Below are 12,245 nucleotides of genomic sequence, written 5' to 3'. Positions count from 1 at the left end.
CGATTCCCAGCCTTCTGAGAAATTTCTGTATTGATCTCTGGGTGTAGACCCACTTCTTAAAAGTCCCATCACCTCCCAGATCACTACCAACACGTCACACCACCCTGGGGATCAGGCTTTTAATACAGAGACCTTTGGAGACCAAGTCACAAGACCAAGTCTCTTTGGAGACTCCAGACCCAAGTGTCCCAGGGTGCCATGTTACCTCTCTCTGGGCTTTGCTTTTCTGCAAGTCTACTGTCTTCTTCACTCAGCAGCAACTCCACTGTCACTAAAGCCCAACCGTGCTTGTAAAGATATTATGAAGAATACTTGATTCAAAAGCCTGTGAGTCACAAGGTTACATAAAGAAGTTACTCTAATCTGAATGCCCCCGGATACATGGAACGCACCCAGTCCCTCCCGGAAGGAGATCTGGCAGGTCCCCAGGCTGCCTGCCCCGGGAGGCACACAGGGGGCAAGGGCCAGGTCCCAGCAGCATCTCCAGCAAGACAGTCACGGGGAGGCCATGGAGCAACTCTTTGTTTCCGTGGGGCTGCTCGTGTGCCTGGTTTGCCTGCTGAAGTGCGTGAGGCTTTCCCAGTACCTCTTACTGAGTTTCTGGAATGTTTCACCAAGGTCTTTCCTGCGATCGATGGGACAGTGGGCAGGTAAGAGGACTCCTGAGTCCTTACTGATTCGGTTGCTCCTGTTTCTTATTCTTATGTCTCCTGTTTCTTATTCTTATGTCACACCTACCTCTGTGACTTCACATAAAATGCAATGTTGTGGCTAGATTGCACAAGTGGAATCAGAACTATCTGAAAAATCAAGGTATAGGTCAGGAGATGGTGGAGGGAGACTGCCCCTCAGCTTTTGCCCATTTGCTTTGCTAGATTTTCTCCTTTTTTTGGAATTTTTCCTGATATTACAAATAATAGCTAAGGCAGAACTATAACTGTCTCCTCATCTACAGATTTCTAAACCCTGGGCTAGTATGTTTCCATTTTGCTAAAGGGTACTTAAAAATTTTGAAATACAAATGTTAATTTATTCTTTTAAATGCATTGCATGCCCTTATTCACTAAAACCTGGCAACTTTGCAAACCTTGTCATAGATTTTTTTAAATGAATGTATGGGAAATTGTTTAGGATGAACCCACGAGTTTCTAACTGATGCTTCTTATGCTTCCACTATGTGTGCACACCTGTACATATACGTGCACATATATATGGTGCATACATGTGTTTGCTGCCTCTAGTCAACTTACTATGCCACCTGAGCTCATGCTCTAGATCCAAATATCCCACTGTGCGTGATCAAAAATGCCCATGTGCCTGGTGCTTAGTAGACCTCTGCACAACCCCTGCCCACTTAGACCCTCTAAGAACACTCCCCCAAAAGCAGAGACTCTGTGGCTTCAAAATGAAAAAAATTACAATCTTAGCTTGTTTGGGAGCCAAGAATGAATAATGTTATCATGAGCAAATATGTGATGTCTTCAGGCACAGACAAGCCAGCCAGGGAAAATATTTCAAGTAGGGAACAAAAATCCCAGTAGTAAGGATGGAAAACACCCAGAGAATATCCTAAGATCCATGCTCAAAAAACTTAATGGGATTTTTTTGATTAACATTTTTTTTAAGTGTGCCCTTTAATCGGTGCCAAAGTCAATTGCAGGTGTATATGTAGTGAATTGTAGTAATCTGTCTCTAATTTTGGGAGTCAAGGGTGTAACGACCCTTGAGACTGTTGGGTATTAGCAGATAGTGGTATTGAGGATTAACTATCTGAAGTCCTTGGGGTTCCTGCAACCCCTTATTCTTGTGTCCTTTTTGCTAGGCTCCCTATCTTCCACGGGCATTGAGGGCTGCTGTCCCGTGGGGTGGAGGAGGGAAGGAACTAGACTTCACTTCTCAGGAGGAACCCTGAGTTGTTCTTAGGGTTACCACCAGGCGGGGGTGAAACAATAACAGGGTACATGCTTGCCCTCGAGGTGCTGAGGCTTGCACTGCCCCCAAACCGTAAGAAACCTAAAATGCTTGTTGGCGTAGTGCTCTGCTGCACTTCTGAGTGTGTTTCCTAGATTTACAGACCCCTCTTAAAAGCTACACACGTGACCCCTCGGCCCCCCAAAAACAGGAGAGAGAAACCCTTCATTTCCAGTGTTCTGTCAGGGGTTACCAAAAGCTGGATGCTTTGGAGTGGGGAAACATGGCTTTGTGGTATTGAGAGTTCCAGACTGAGATGTGCAAGAGAATGCAGCTGTGAGAAAGAGATGTGTTGCTCTGTTGCTTCAAGACTGCCGCTGTTTCTTGCAGTGATCACCGGAGCAGGAGATGGCATCGGGAAAGCCTATTCCTTTGAGGTGAGGTGGCTGCTCCTTTTGTGGTTTGGATTTCGGAAATCAGGTCTTACCATGTCTCACTGACTAACCTCAAATGAATCTCCTGCCTTAGCTTCCCCAATATCTGGGACTACAGGTGAATTTCATCAGTCTAGCTTTAAAGCTAACCCCCTGTTGTAATGGGACACCCACCCCACCCATCACTTTCGCAGTACAAAAGTCATAGTCATTCATTTAACAAGTAAAATATCTTTAATTTAAATATCTTTAAATCATAATTTAAAGTAAATTATCCTTTAGACATTAAAAAAGTTTTTATGTGTGTATGCCGTTTACCTAGCTTTAAGAGGAGCAAAGGATACACATGGGTGAGTCACCAATGTGGTGTTAGGAATCAAACTCTGGTCTTCTGGAGGGGCAGTAAGTGCTGAGTCATCTCTCCAGCCTCTTCTCTAAAACAAGGGGACCCATCATGCCTCCATTTATTTAGACTTTAGGGATTTATGGGGCATTTGGTGTTTTGGGGTTGTAATTGTGCTCTAGCGTTTAGATATTTAAATGTACCTTTAAAAATGTAAACCCAGCCTGGTGTGATGGTGCACCTCTTTGATTCTAACACGGCAGAGGCAGAGAGGCAGAGAGGCAGAGAGGCAGAGAGGCAGAGAGGCAGAGAGGCAGAGAGGCAGAGAGGCAGAGAGGCAGAGAGGCAGAGGCAGGAGGATCTCTGTGAGTTCAAGGCTAGCTTGGTCTACAGAGCAAGTTCCAGGACAGCCAGGGCCACATAGTGAGACCATGACTCAAAACAAACAAACAAACAAATAAAAATAAATAAAAACCCTTTTATTTATCCCACACAAACATGCTGGTTCAAAGACTGTGTGGGCTAGATGTGTCGAATAGCTTCTGTTTCAAAGCACTGGGGAGGCAGAGACAGGGAAAGCCCCTGGGCAAGCTAACTAGCTAGACCAGACAACTAGTGGGGTCTGGGTTCAGCAAGAGAGGCTGCCTCAATAAATAAAGCGGAGAATGACTGAGGAAGATGCCTGCTGTAAACTTAAAGCCTCCATATGCATGCTAGCCTGCATATACATGTGAGTCCATGCACACTTAGACATGCACACCACACATGCACAAAGAAACAGTATGCAAGTCTTTGTAAAGAATATTACAAAACCCCAATGAGAGGAAAGAGTCCTCCTGAGCAAGGGAGATAGATACTCAGAACGTGTCTTGTTTCCCTAAATTTCTTTTAAATCCCATGTTATACATATCATCATTTTAAAAAACACCGTGTTTAGTTGTTAGCATTTTCTTGTATCAAAAATATTGCCTTAAATTATTGGTTTTTTTCTACATTCATTTGTGTGTGTGTGTGTGTGTGTGTGTGTGTGTGTGTGTGTGCATGTGCACTGTACCGTGGTATGCATGTAGAGGCCAGAGGACAACTGCGGAGTCAATTTTCTCCTCCACCAAGTGGGCCCTGCAGATTGAATTCAGGTGACAAGTGCCTTTACTCACTGAACCATCTGTCCAACCCCCCCAAAATATTATTTTTAAGTGGCAGTGACATATTCTTTCAAATGAAGGCCTGTAACTCAGCCATTTTTTTTTTTTCCTCTCTGAAAAGTTTTAGGTTAATTTCCTAACTTTTCTTCATTTTCTATAAACTTGGAGACACCTCTCAATGGAATGTGGAGGGCTGGACACTGTGGACATACTAAAGGCTCCCATGGTCTCAGTGAGTTGTAGACACTCATTAAGCTCTGATGTCCCAGCTGTCACATAAATGTTGCCATAAGCTGGGCAGCCCAGACAACTCATTCCTCACAGTTCTGAGGCTTAAAGGCCCCATGCTGAGAACTGCTCAGTGGGTCCCCAGGAAACAAGCTCCTGGGTATATTCTAAGGGCACTAACCCTGCAGCAAGGGCTCAACACTCAGGTGCCATGTTGTACATTTACTTGATGCAAATTACACCTTTGGCTGTTTTCACAGTAAGGGTTAGCAGTTTTGTTTGTTTGCTTGTTTTTTTTTTTTTCCAAGACAGGGTTTCTCTGTGTAGCTTTGGCTGTCCTAGAATTAGCTTTGTAGACTAGGCTAGCCTCGAATTCACAGAGATCTACCTGCCTCTCCCTCCCAAATGCTGGGATTTAAGATATGAGCCACCACTGCCCAGCTAAAGGGCTTTTGTTTGTTTTGTTTTATTATGAGACATTTTATTTTATTTTATTTTATTTTGAGACATGGTCTCACCATGTAGCCCTGGCTGTCCCAAAACTCAGTATGTAGATCAGGCAGGCCTTGAACTCATGGACATTTGCCTGTCTTTGCTTCCCGTGTTGGGATTAAAGATGTATGCCACCACACCCAGTGGGTTAGGATTTCAACTTGTAAATTTTGAGGGGACACAAATGTTTAGTGGCTATGAAGACTACATCCAACCTCAGAGTGGTGCCCCTATCTCTCCACCCCAGAGGCTAGCATCTTTTTTTTTTTAAAGATTTATTTATTCATGTGTTTTGTGTATATAAGTGCTCTGTACTTATGCACACCAAGAGAAGGAATCAGATCCCATTTCAGATGGTTGTGAGCCATCATGTGGTGCTGGAAATTGAACTCAGGGCCTCTGGAAGAGCAGACAAGTGCTCTTAACCACTGAGCCATTTCTCCAGGCCCGAGGCTAGCATCTTTTTTTTTTTTTTTTTTGGTTTTTACGAGACAGGGTTTCTCTGTATTGTTTTGGAGGCTGTCGGTCCAGCCCAGCCTCGAACTCACAGAGATCCACCTGCCTCTGCCTCCCGAGTGCTGGGATTAAAGGAGTGCACCACCACCACCACCACCACCCCGCCCAAGGCTAGCATCTTAATAAACCACATTGTGTGAAATGACAGCTCTAGGTGTCTTGGAGCCACTCTACAAACACTTGGGTGTGACATGTCTTATGCACAGCGTTTAAAAAGTTCCAAGTGCTGGCAAAAAAAACATCTGTGCCCTGTTTCGACCCTAGAGGAAAATGTGTGACTTCTGGCTGTCTGCTCCAGGTCTGTTTCATCTAACATGAAGACTTCTTCGGTTTTTACACTAACTCATATATAAGGATGTGCTCACAAGCAGAATCGACTGGTCCTTGATAGATGATGTGTGTGGTCACATTTGAGTGTGGAGAACAGAAAGAGGGCTCAGCACCTGATTTCCAAATCAGTTATGTCTTCTGTTACCCAAAACTGGGAAAGAAAGGGCCGGCGAGATGGCTCAGCAGCCCAGCCTGGAAACCTGAGTTCAGTCCCACTAAGATGGAGGGAAAGAAACAACTCTCTTATAAGATTATTCTCTGACCTCCACACATTCTCTCTCTCTCTCTCTCTCTCTCTCTCTCTCTCTCTCTCTCTCTCTCTCTCTCTCTCTCTCTCTCTCTCACACCCTATACCACACCATCCCTCCCACAACATAATAAAAATATTTAATCAGAAGGATGTCTCTCTCACTGCTATAGCTTAGAGCTTGACTTTCCTTTAAAGGCATTGTTTTTAACAGCTTGTGGTGCTTCAAGGAGGCTGTGGAACCTCTGGTAGACCTAGAAGGGGACAAGGCTTCTGAGATGTGTCCATATTTTCCAGCCACCCCGAATTGATCAGCGCCCCCCCCCCCGCTGAGTTCACTTACCGCTGGTCCATAGCAAAGGCCACAGACAGGAATGTCTGTAACCTTGGGCCCAGATAAACCCTTCTGCCTTTTAAGTTGTTTCCCTCTGGTATTCCAGTCACAGTGATAGAAAACTGATTAAGGTTTGTGGATGCCTTAGGGTTTCTATTGCTGTGAAGAGACACCATGACCATGGCAGTTCTTACAAAGGAGAACATTTAATTGGGGCTGGCTCACAGTTAGAGGTTCTGGCCACTATCTTCATGGTGGGGAGCTTTGTGGCACGCAGGTGGACACGGTGCTGGAGGAGTTGAGGGTTCTGTATCTGATTGTGCAGGCAGCAGGAAGTGACTGTCCCACTGGGCATGTCTTGAGCCTCGGAGACCTCAAAGCCTTCACCCAGTGACCATTTCCTCCAAGAAGGCCACATCTCCTAATAGTGCCCATGGGCCTGTGGTCCATTTTCTTTCTTTTTTCCTTTTTAAAATTTAAATTAGAAACAAGCTTGTTTTACATGTCAATCCCAGCTCCCTCTCCCTCCCCTCCTCTCCTGCCACCTCCCACCGGCCCCCTGTCTCATCCTCTTTCTGCTCCCCAGGGAGGGTGAGGCCTTCCATGGGGGATCCTCAAAGTCTGTCATATCATTTGGAGCAGGGCTTAGGCCTTCCCCCATGTGTATTTAGACTGAGAGAGTATCTCTCTGTGGGGAATGGGCTCCCAAAGTCCATTTGTACACTAGGGATAAATACTGATCCATTGCCAGAGGCCTCATAGACTGCCCAGGCCTCCTAACTGACAACCACATTCAGGGGGTCTGGATCAGTCCTATATTGGTTTCCTAGCTATCAGTCTGGGGTCTATGAGCTCCCCCTTGTTCAGTTCAGCTGTTTCTGTGGGTCTCTCCAGCCTGGTCTTGACCCCTTTGCTCATCATTCCTCCCTCTCTGCAACTGGACCCCAGGAGTTCAGCTCAGTGCTTAGCTGTGGGTGTCTGCTCTGTGGATCCATTTTCATTCAAACTACCACAGTGGCCTATATTCCCGAGCTCTTTGGATTCTTTCAGAGTTCTCTTTCTTTCCTTGACTCCATGTGGACCTGACTTAGTTTCCTTGGTACTTAGAGGAGATTCCAAGTCAATGCTGCCTGAGCTGCTCATCTTATAAAACAAGGGTCAGGAGTCAGGAGCTGGGGCTGGGCTCTTCTGTCTCTGACTCTGGCCAAGAGACACCTCATCCTACTGAGTTACCGCCAGCGCCAGGGAGTTCTCCTGTGAGCCTTGTGTCTTGACACTCTGTTCTGTCCTTGACTAATTCTTGCTTTGTTCTTCCGTACAAACTTTTTAGTATTTCCTTGTGTTCTTTTTTGAAAAGTTAATTATTTTTCCCCCCTGGGCTCCAGACTTTTCCTTATGCAGACTTTTCTCCTGAGTCCCTTCTTCTCTTCTGCTAACTGCTGCTCCAGGGAAAGGGGTTCATTTTGGGGTGGTCAGGACTCCATGGCCGAGAGCTGGCCAGATATGTGGGTATCCAGAGCTTGCCTGTGACCATCAAGGGGAGGTGGTAGCATTCTCACCTGGGCTTCTGCAAGGGTTAAACAGGATGAGAGGGGGCAGAAAGCCATGTAGAGAAGACTTCACAAGTTTAGCTTCTATTTATGTTGAAAGTTTAAATTGCATTTCCTAGAAATATTGTTCACTCATTGGTTCCCAGTGCCCATATGGTATTTCATAAACATCTGCAACTCTAGTTCTGGGGGATCAGGCGCCCCCTTCTGGCTTCCACAGGCATTGCACAAACATGGTGTTTCTTAGAGAAACAAAACCAATTATGGAGAAGGAGGGAGGAGAGGAAGAGACTGGGTGGGAGAGCCAGAGTAGAATATGTATATTTGGGGAGAGACAGATTAAAAAAAAATTGGTTCACATTTTTCTGGAAGCTGATGTATTCAAGATCCGCAGGATTTCCAGGAGGTGGTGGCACACACCTTTAATCCCAGCACTTGGGAGTTAGAGGCAGGTGGATCTCTTAGTTCAAGACCAGTCTGAAAAACAAAACAAACAAACAAACAAGCAAGCAAAACAAACAAACGAAAAATCTGCATGACAGAATGGTAGGCTGGAAATCCAGGGACGAAGCTCTCCCATACCATGGCAGGCAAATACTCAAGTTAAAGTCTTCTGACTATGTCATTCCTTAGTAAAATGCACACTTACATGCCAAGTGTGACAGCACACACCTGTAATTCTAGCACTTGGGAAGTCGAGGCAGATGTTGCTTTCAGCTCCATAGAAGTTTTGAGGTCATCCTGGGCTACATGAAACCCTGTTTCAAAAGACCAACAAATAAAAATCAAGAGGCCATAACAAAAGAAACAGAAGCATAAACACCCCTTCACAGAAATAGAGTAATTAATGTTTGACTGTGTGCCTGGTTTGACCATGATCTACTTAGGCTGACACATGGAACAAGCCGTTCTGGAGAAGGAATTTCTGAGATTTGTTATTTCTTTCTCACTGTTTCCTAAATTCCTTTAGTCACTTCCTCTCTGTTTAGAGACCTTCTGGTTGTTTTTTTTTTTTTTTTTTTTGTTTGTTTTTTTTTTTTGGGTGGGTGGGTTGTAGACAAAGCCTTCCCTCCCTTGGCTTTCCTAAACTGTCATTCTTGAAGGATAGTTTTGCTGGGTGTAGAATTTGTAGCTGACAGTCCCTTTCAACACTTGAAAAAGATTGTAATGCTTGCTTCTGGCCTTGATTTCTGAAGAGATGTTAGATTTTTGAATTGCTTTCCGCTGTGGGTAAGGTGTTGTTTCTGTCTGGCTTCCTTCAATATATTTTCTTTGTCTTTAGTTGCTGGAATTTTAGTTCTGACATGTCTTGGTTCAAGTTTCTTTGATGCTATGGTGTCTGAGGTCATCCCGTGGTACTGGCATCTCCAAAATGCTGGGATCTTCTGCTGCAACTGGGCTGCACTTTCATCAATAGCCTCTCATGAGCTCTCTTCATGGTGCCAAGCCTCAACTTCTTTTGCATGACCCTATTAGTCCTGGGCCTTCAACTGCTACTGAGGCTGCATGGCCTCTCCTGGCTTCCAAGTACCAAGCCTCAGTACCAAGTACCAAGTATTATACCTCAGCTACTCTCCATGACCCCTTCATGTCTTCAAAACCAACACCATCTGGGTGACCCTTACACATTATCATGTCTGGCTGCCAGCATGAGGTACAACCTTGGCCACCTCTGGAACATAGCTTCTCGGTGCTCTCGGGAAACACTTCCCAGAAGACTCTACCTCAGTGATGCTGGTCTCTTCTTAATCACTGCTGATTTCTTAGCTCTAGCACCAGGTGTCCCAGGAAAGCAAAGTTTCGATTTAGCAGTTCTGGTATTTTGTTAATCACAGCTGCTTCTTCAGCTCCAGCTGACCAGGACCACGTAAATCTTAGTTCAAAGTAACAAATGGCCCTGGTAGAGTCTTTAAACTTCCCTCTGAAACTACACAAGCCAGGCCTCCATCCTCTGCACTGCTCTCAACATTCTCATCTTCCAAGCTCCCGCAGGACATCCCACAGAGCTCTTAACACTCAATGGTTCTTCTATCCCAAAGTTCCACAGTCCTTTCACAATCTTCCCCAAAACATGGTCAGGTCTGTCTCACAGCAAAACCCCACTCCTGGTACTAACTGCCTTAGTTAGAGTTTCTATTGCTTTGACAAAACACCATGACCAAAAAGCAACCTGGGAAGGAAAGGGTTTATTCAGCTTATACTTCCACATTGCTGTTCATCATCAAAGGAAGTCAGGACAGGAACTCAAACAGGGCAGGATCCTGGCGGTAGGAGTTGATGCAGAGGCCATGGATGGGAGCTGCTTACTGGCTTGCTCCCCCCTGGCTTGCTCAGCCTGCTTTCTTATAGAACCCAGGACCACCTACCCAGGGACACAACTAGAGTCATCAGAGAGGAAGGAGCCTCAGCTGAGGAAATGCCTCCATGAGATCTAGCTGTAAGGCATTTTCTTAATTAGTGATCAGTGCAAGAGCACCCAGTCCATGGTGCATGTATGTGTACATGGGTGTGTTGACTCGTGTGGATATGTGTCGAGGCTAGAAGTTGGTATCATGTGTCTGCCTCTATTACCTTACATGTTATTACCTTTGTTTCCTTACACCGTATATTGGTGTTGATCTTGGCATCGTTGGATGCAAAAATGTACCATAGGAAATAACAGGCTTGGGGCTGGAGAGATGGCCCAGTGGTTAAGGTCACGAGTGCTCCTTAGAGGAACTGTGTTCAGTTCCCAGCACCCACGTGGTGGCTCAGAGCCACCAACTGCAAGGGATCTATCGTTTTCTCCAGGCCTCCATGGCACATACAGACATGCTGGCAAAACACCAGTACACATACAATAAAATTTAAAAAATTGAGACAAAGAAACAGCAGGGTTGATGGTACATTGACAATTTTTATTACTCTAGCAAAAAGCAGTTGGAATCTGGAATGACGTGTTCCAGTCCCCTTATGAAGTGTTTTTTTTTTTTCCTTCCCGAAATCTCTCTGAAATTGGTAACTGTGTTTCCTTTAATGGAGTTCCTGAAATTAGAAGTAAAATGTTACTTGTCTGTCTTAGAGAAATGTTACTGTGTTTATTTATTTATTTTGAGGCAAGATCTCTCTTTGAACCTGGAGACACCTTGCCAGCCCTGCGGACTCACCTGTCTCTGCCTCCTTAGCCCTCGGATTCCAGATGCACACTGCAGTGTTTTTTTGTTTTTTCTGTGGATGCTGGGGCTGGCTAATTAGGCCCTTGGGCTTGCACAAACAGCAAGGCACCTTACCCACTAGTCTTCTCCTAGCCCTGCCTAAGCACTCTCTTACTAACTCTCCTTAGGTTTCCCTTCTCCGAACTCTTAATCAGAGAACGTGAGCTTCCTTGGGATTTGGTTCACATTCCTGGTTTATCCGATGCTCCAGTTTAGTTAAATAACTCTGGGAATTTCAAGGTGGCTCCTAATGGCAGGGGCAGGGGGAACGTGCTTCTCCGGCATTCGGGAAGCCTGTTTGGGGCGCATTTTAGTCTAATCCACACTCATGTTTTAAGTGGTAGGGGAGGCTTTGCCTCCTGCTCAAGGAATTTCAAGTGGCAACCAAAGCAGGTGGGAAACAAAACTTTTGGAAGGGGCTGGGCTGGAGGCAGAGGGTGGCCTTCCACCTCTGTGGCTCTCTGTCTGCACCTGAATTCCAGCCCTGTCTTCTATTCTCTTGCCACACAGAAGAAGCCCTGTCTCATTCCCACCCCCGGGTGTAGATTAGCAGCCACAAGCACCTTCCTTGACCCAGGCTCCTATTCAAGCCAGCAGTGACTGCAGAGATCCAGGACTGGTGGGCAGTGCATGATGGGAAAGGCCTTGGCTGGGGGCTTAACTCTCTGAAAAGGGGCTGAAGACCCGCATATGGGGCCTGTCAGTCCCGACTTTCTCAAAATAAGATTGAGTCCTGCTTGAGCAGACAAAGGGGACAATACTGCCCAGACAGCACAGTGCTGTCTGAGCCCCTTTTGGCCCAGACCACTTCACATGCAGCTTTGGAAACTCTCTCCAGAAAAAGGCGCCACCAAGGAGAGGCTGGAGCCCACAGGCAAAGAGCACCCTTTGTGCTGAAAATGCAAATTGTTTTCCATTTAATGGACAACTTCCCCTTCAGGAAGCTGATGAAGTGAACTGGGAGACCAAAGTCCTTCATTCTTAAATCACCTTTGTGACAGAATCCAACTCTCAGAAGTGGTGGGGGTAGGGGGGTCTACCGCACCATTCAGCCCAGAATTGCCACGGCTCTGGGCTTTTATTCTCTTCCCTCCTAATTAACATTTTATTATTTTTAAAACTACTTGGTGAAATCTTACTTTAACTTGCATTTCCCAGGGGCGCGGCGATGACTCCCTGATATGTTTTTGACTCAGAGAGATGTAAAGAAAACAACAGAAAAACCCAAATACATAAGATAAATGAATACATCTTTTTTTTTAAGAAAGAAAACTCTTAATTATTTGTAGATACAGATGTGGAGAATATGGCTGGTGGTAGCAAAAGGCCTTGGTAACATCCAGAGGGGTCTTGGCTGTGGGTGTTTTCCTGGGTAGAGCTCTATCTAGGTAGCATCCTTCCTTCTGGTCCTCACGGCTGCTTTTCACTGCAGCTCTTCAACAGCCACAGGTAGTCTGCTGTGGGTAAAGAGGAATGGAGAGAAACCACTGCACACGCTCATCTTTTCTCGGACAGAGAGCT

General features: G+C 45.6%; 1 protein-coding gene across 2 annotated transcripts in view; it reads left to right on the top strand.

Moving 5' to 3' along the window:
• The first annotated feature begins 379 nt into the window (after positions 1-379).
• The window catches only part of Hsd17b3 (hydroxysteroid 17-beta dehydrogenase 3), a 37,319-nt gene continuing 25,453 nt past the window's right edge, over positions 380-12,245 (top strand). Inside the window, exons 1-2 of one of the 2 annotated variants that reach the window (XM_040756144.1) lie at positions 380-650; positions 2,302-2,348. In XM_040756144.1, the coding sequence (XP_040612078.1) occupies positions 509-650; positions 2,302-2,348 (189 nt within the window). In that variant the 5' untranslated portion in view covers positions 380-508. The remainder of the gene's footprint in view (positions 651-2,301; positions 2,349-12,245) is intronic. The other variant, XM_040756143.1, reaches the window with a different exon arrangement.

This window comes from Mesocricetus auratus, unplaced genomic scaffold (assembly GCF_017639785.1).
Source record: "Mesocricetus auratus isolate SY011 unplaced genomic scaffold, BCM_Maur_2.0 Super-Scaffold_100013, whole genome shotgun sequence".
NCBI classification, from domain to species: Eukaryota; Metazoa; Chordata; class Mammalia; order Rodentia; family Cricetidae; genus Mesocricetus; species Mesocricetus auratus.
This window is presented reverse-complemented; position numbering and strand designations above follow the sequence as displayed.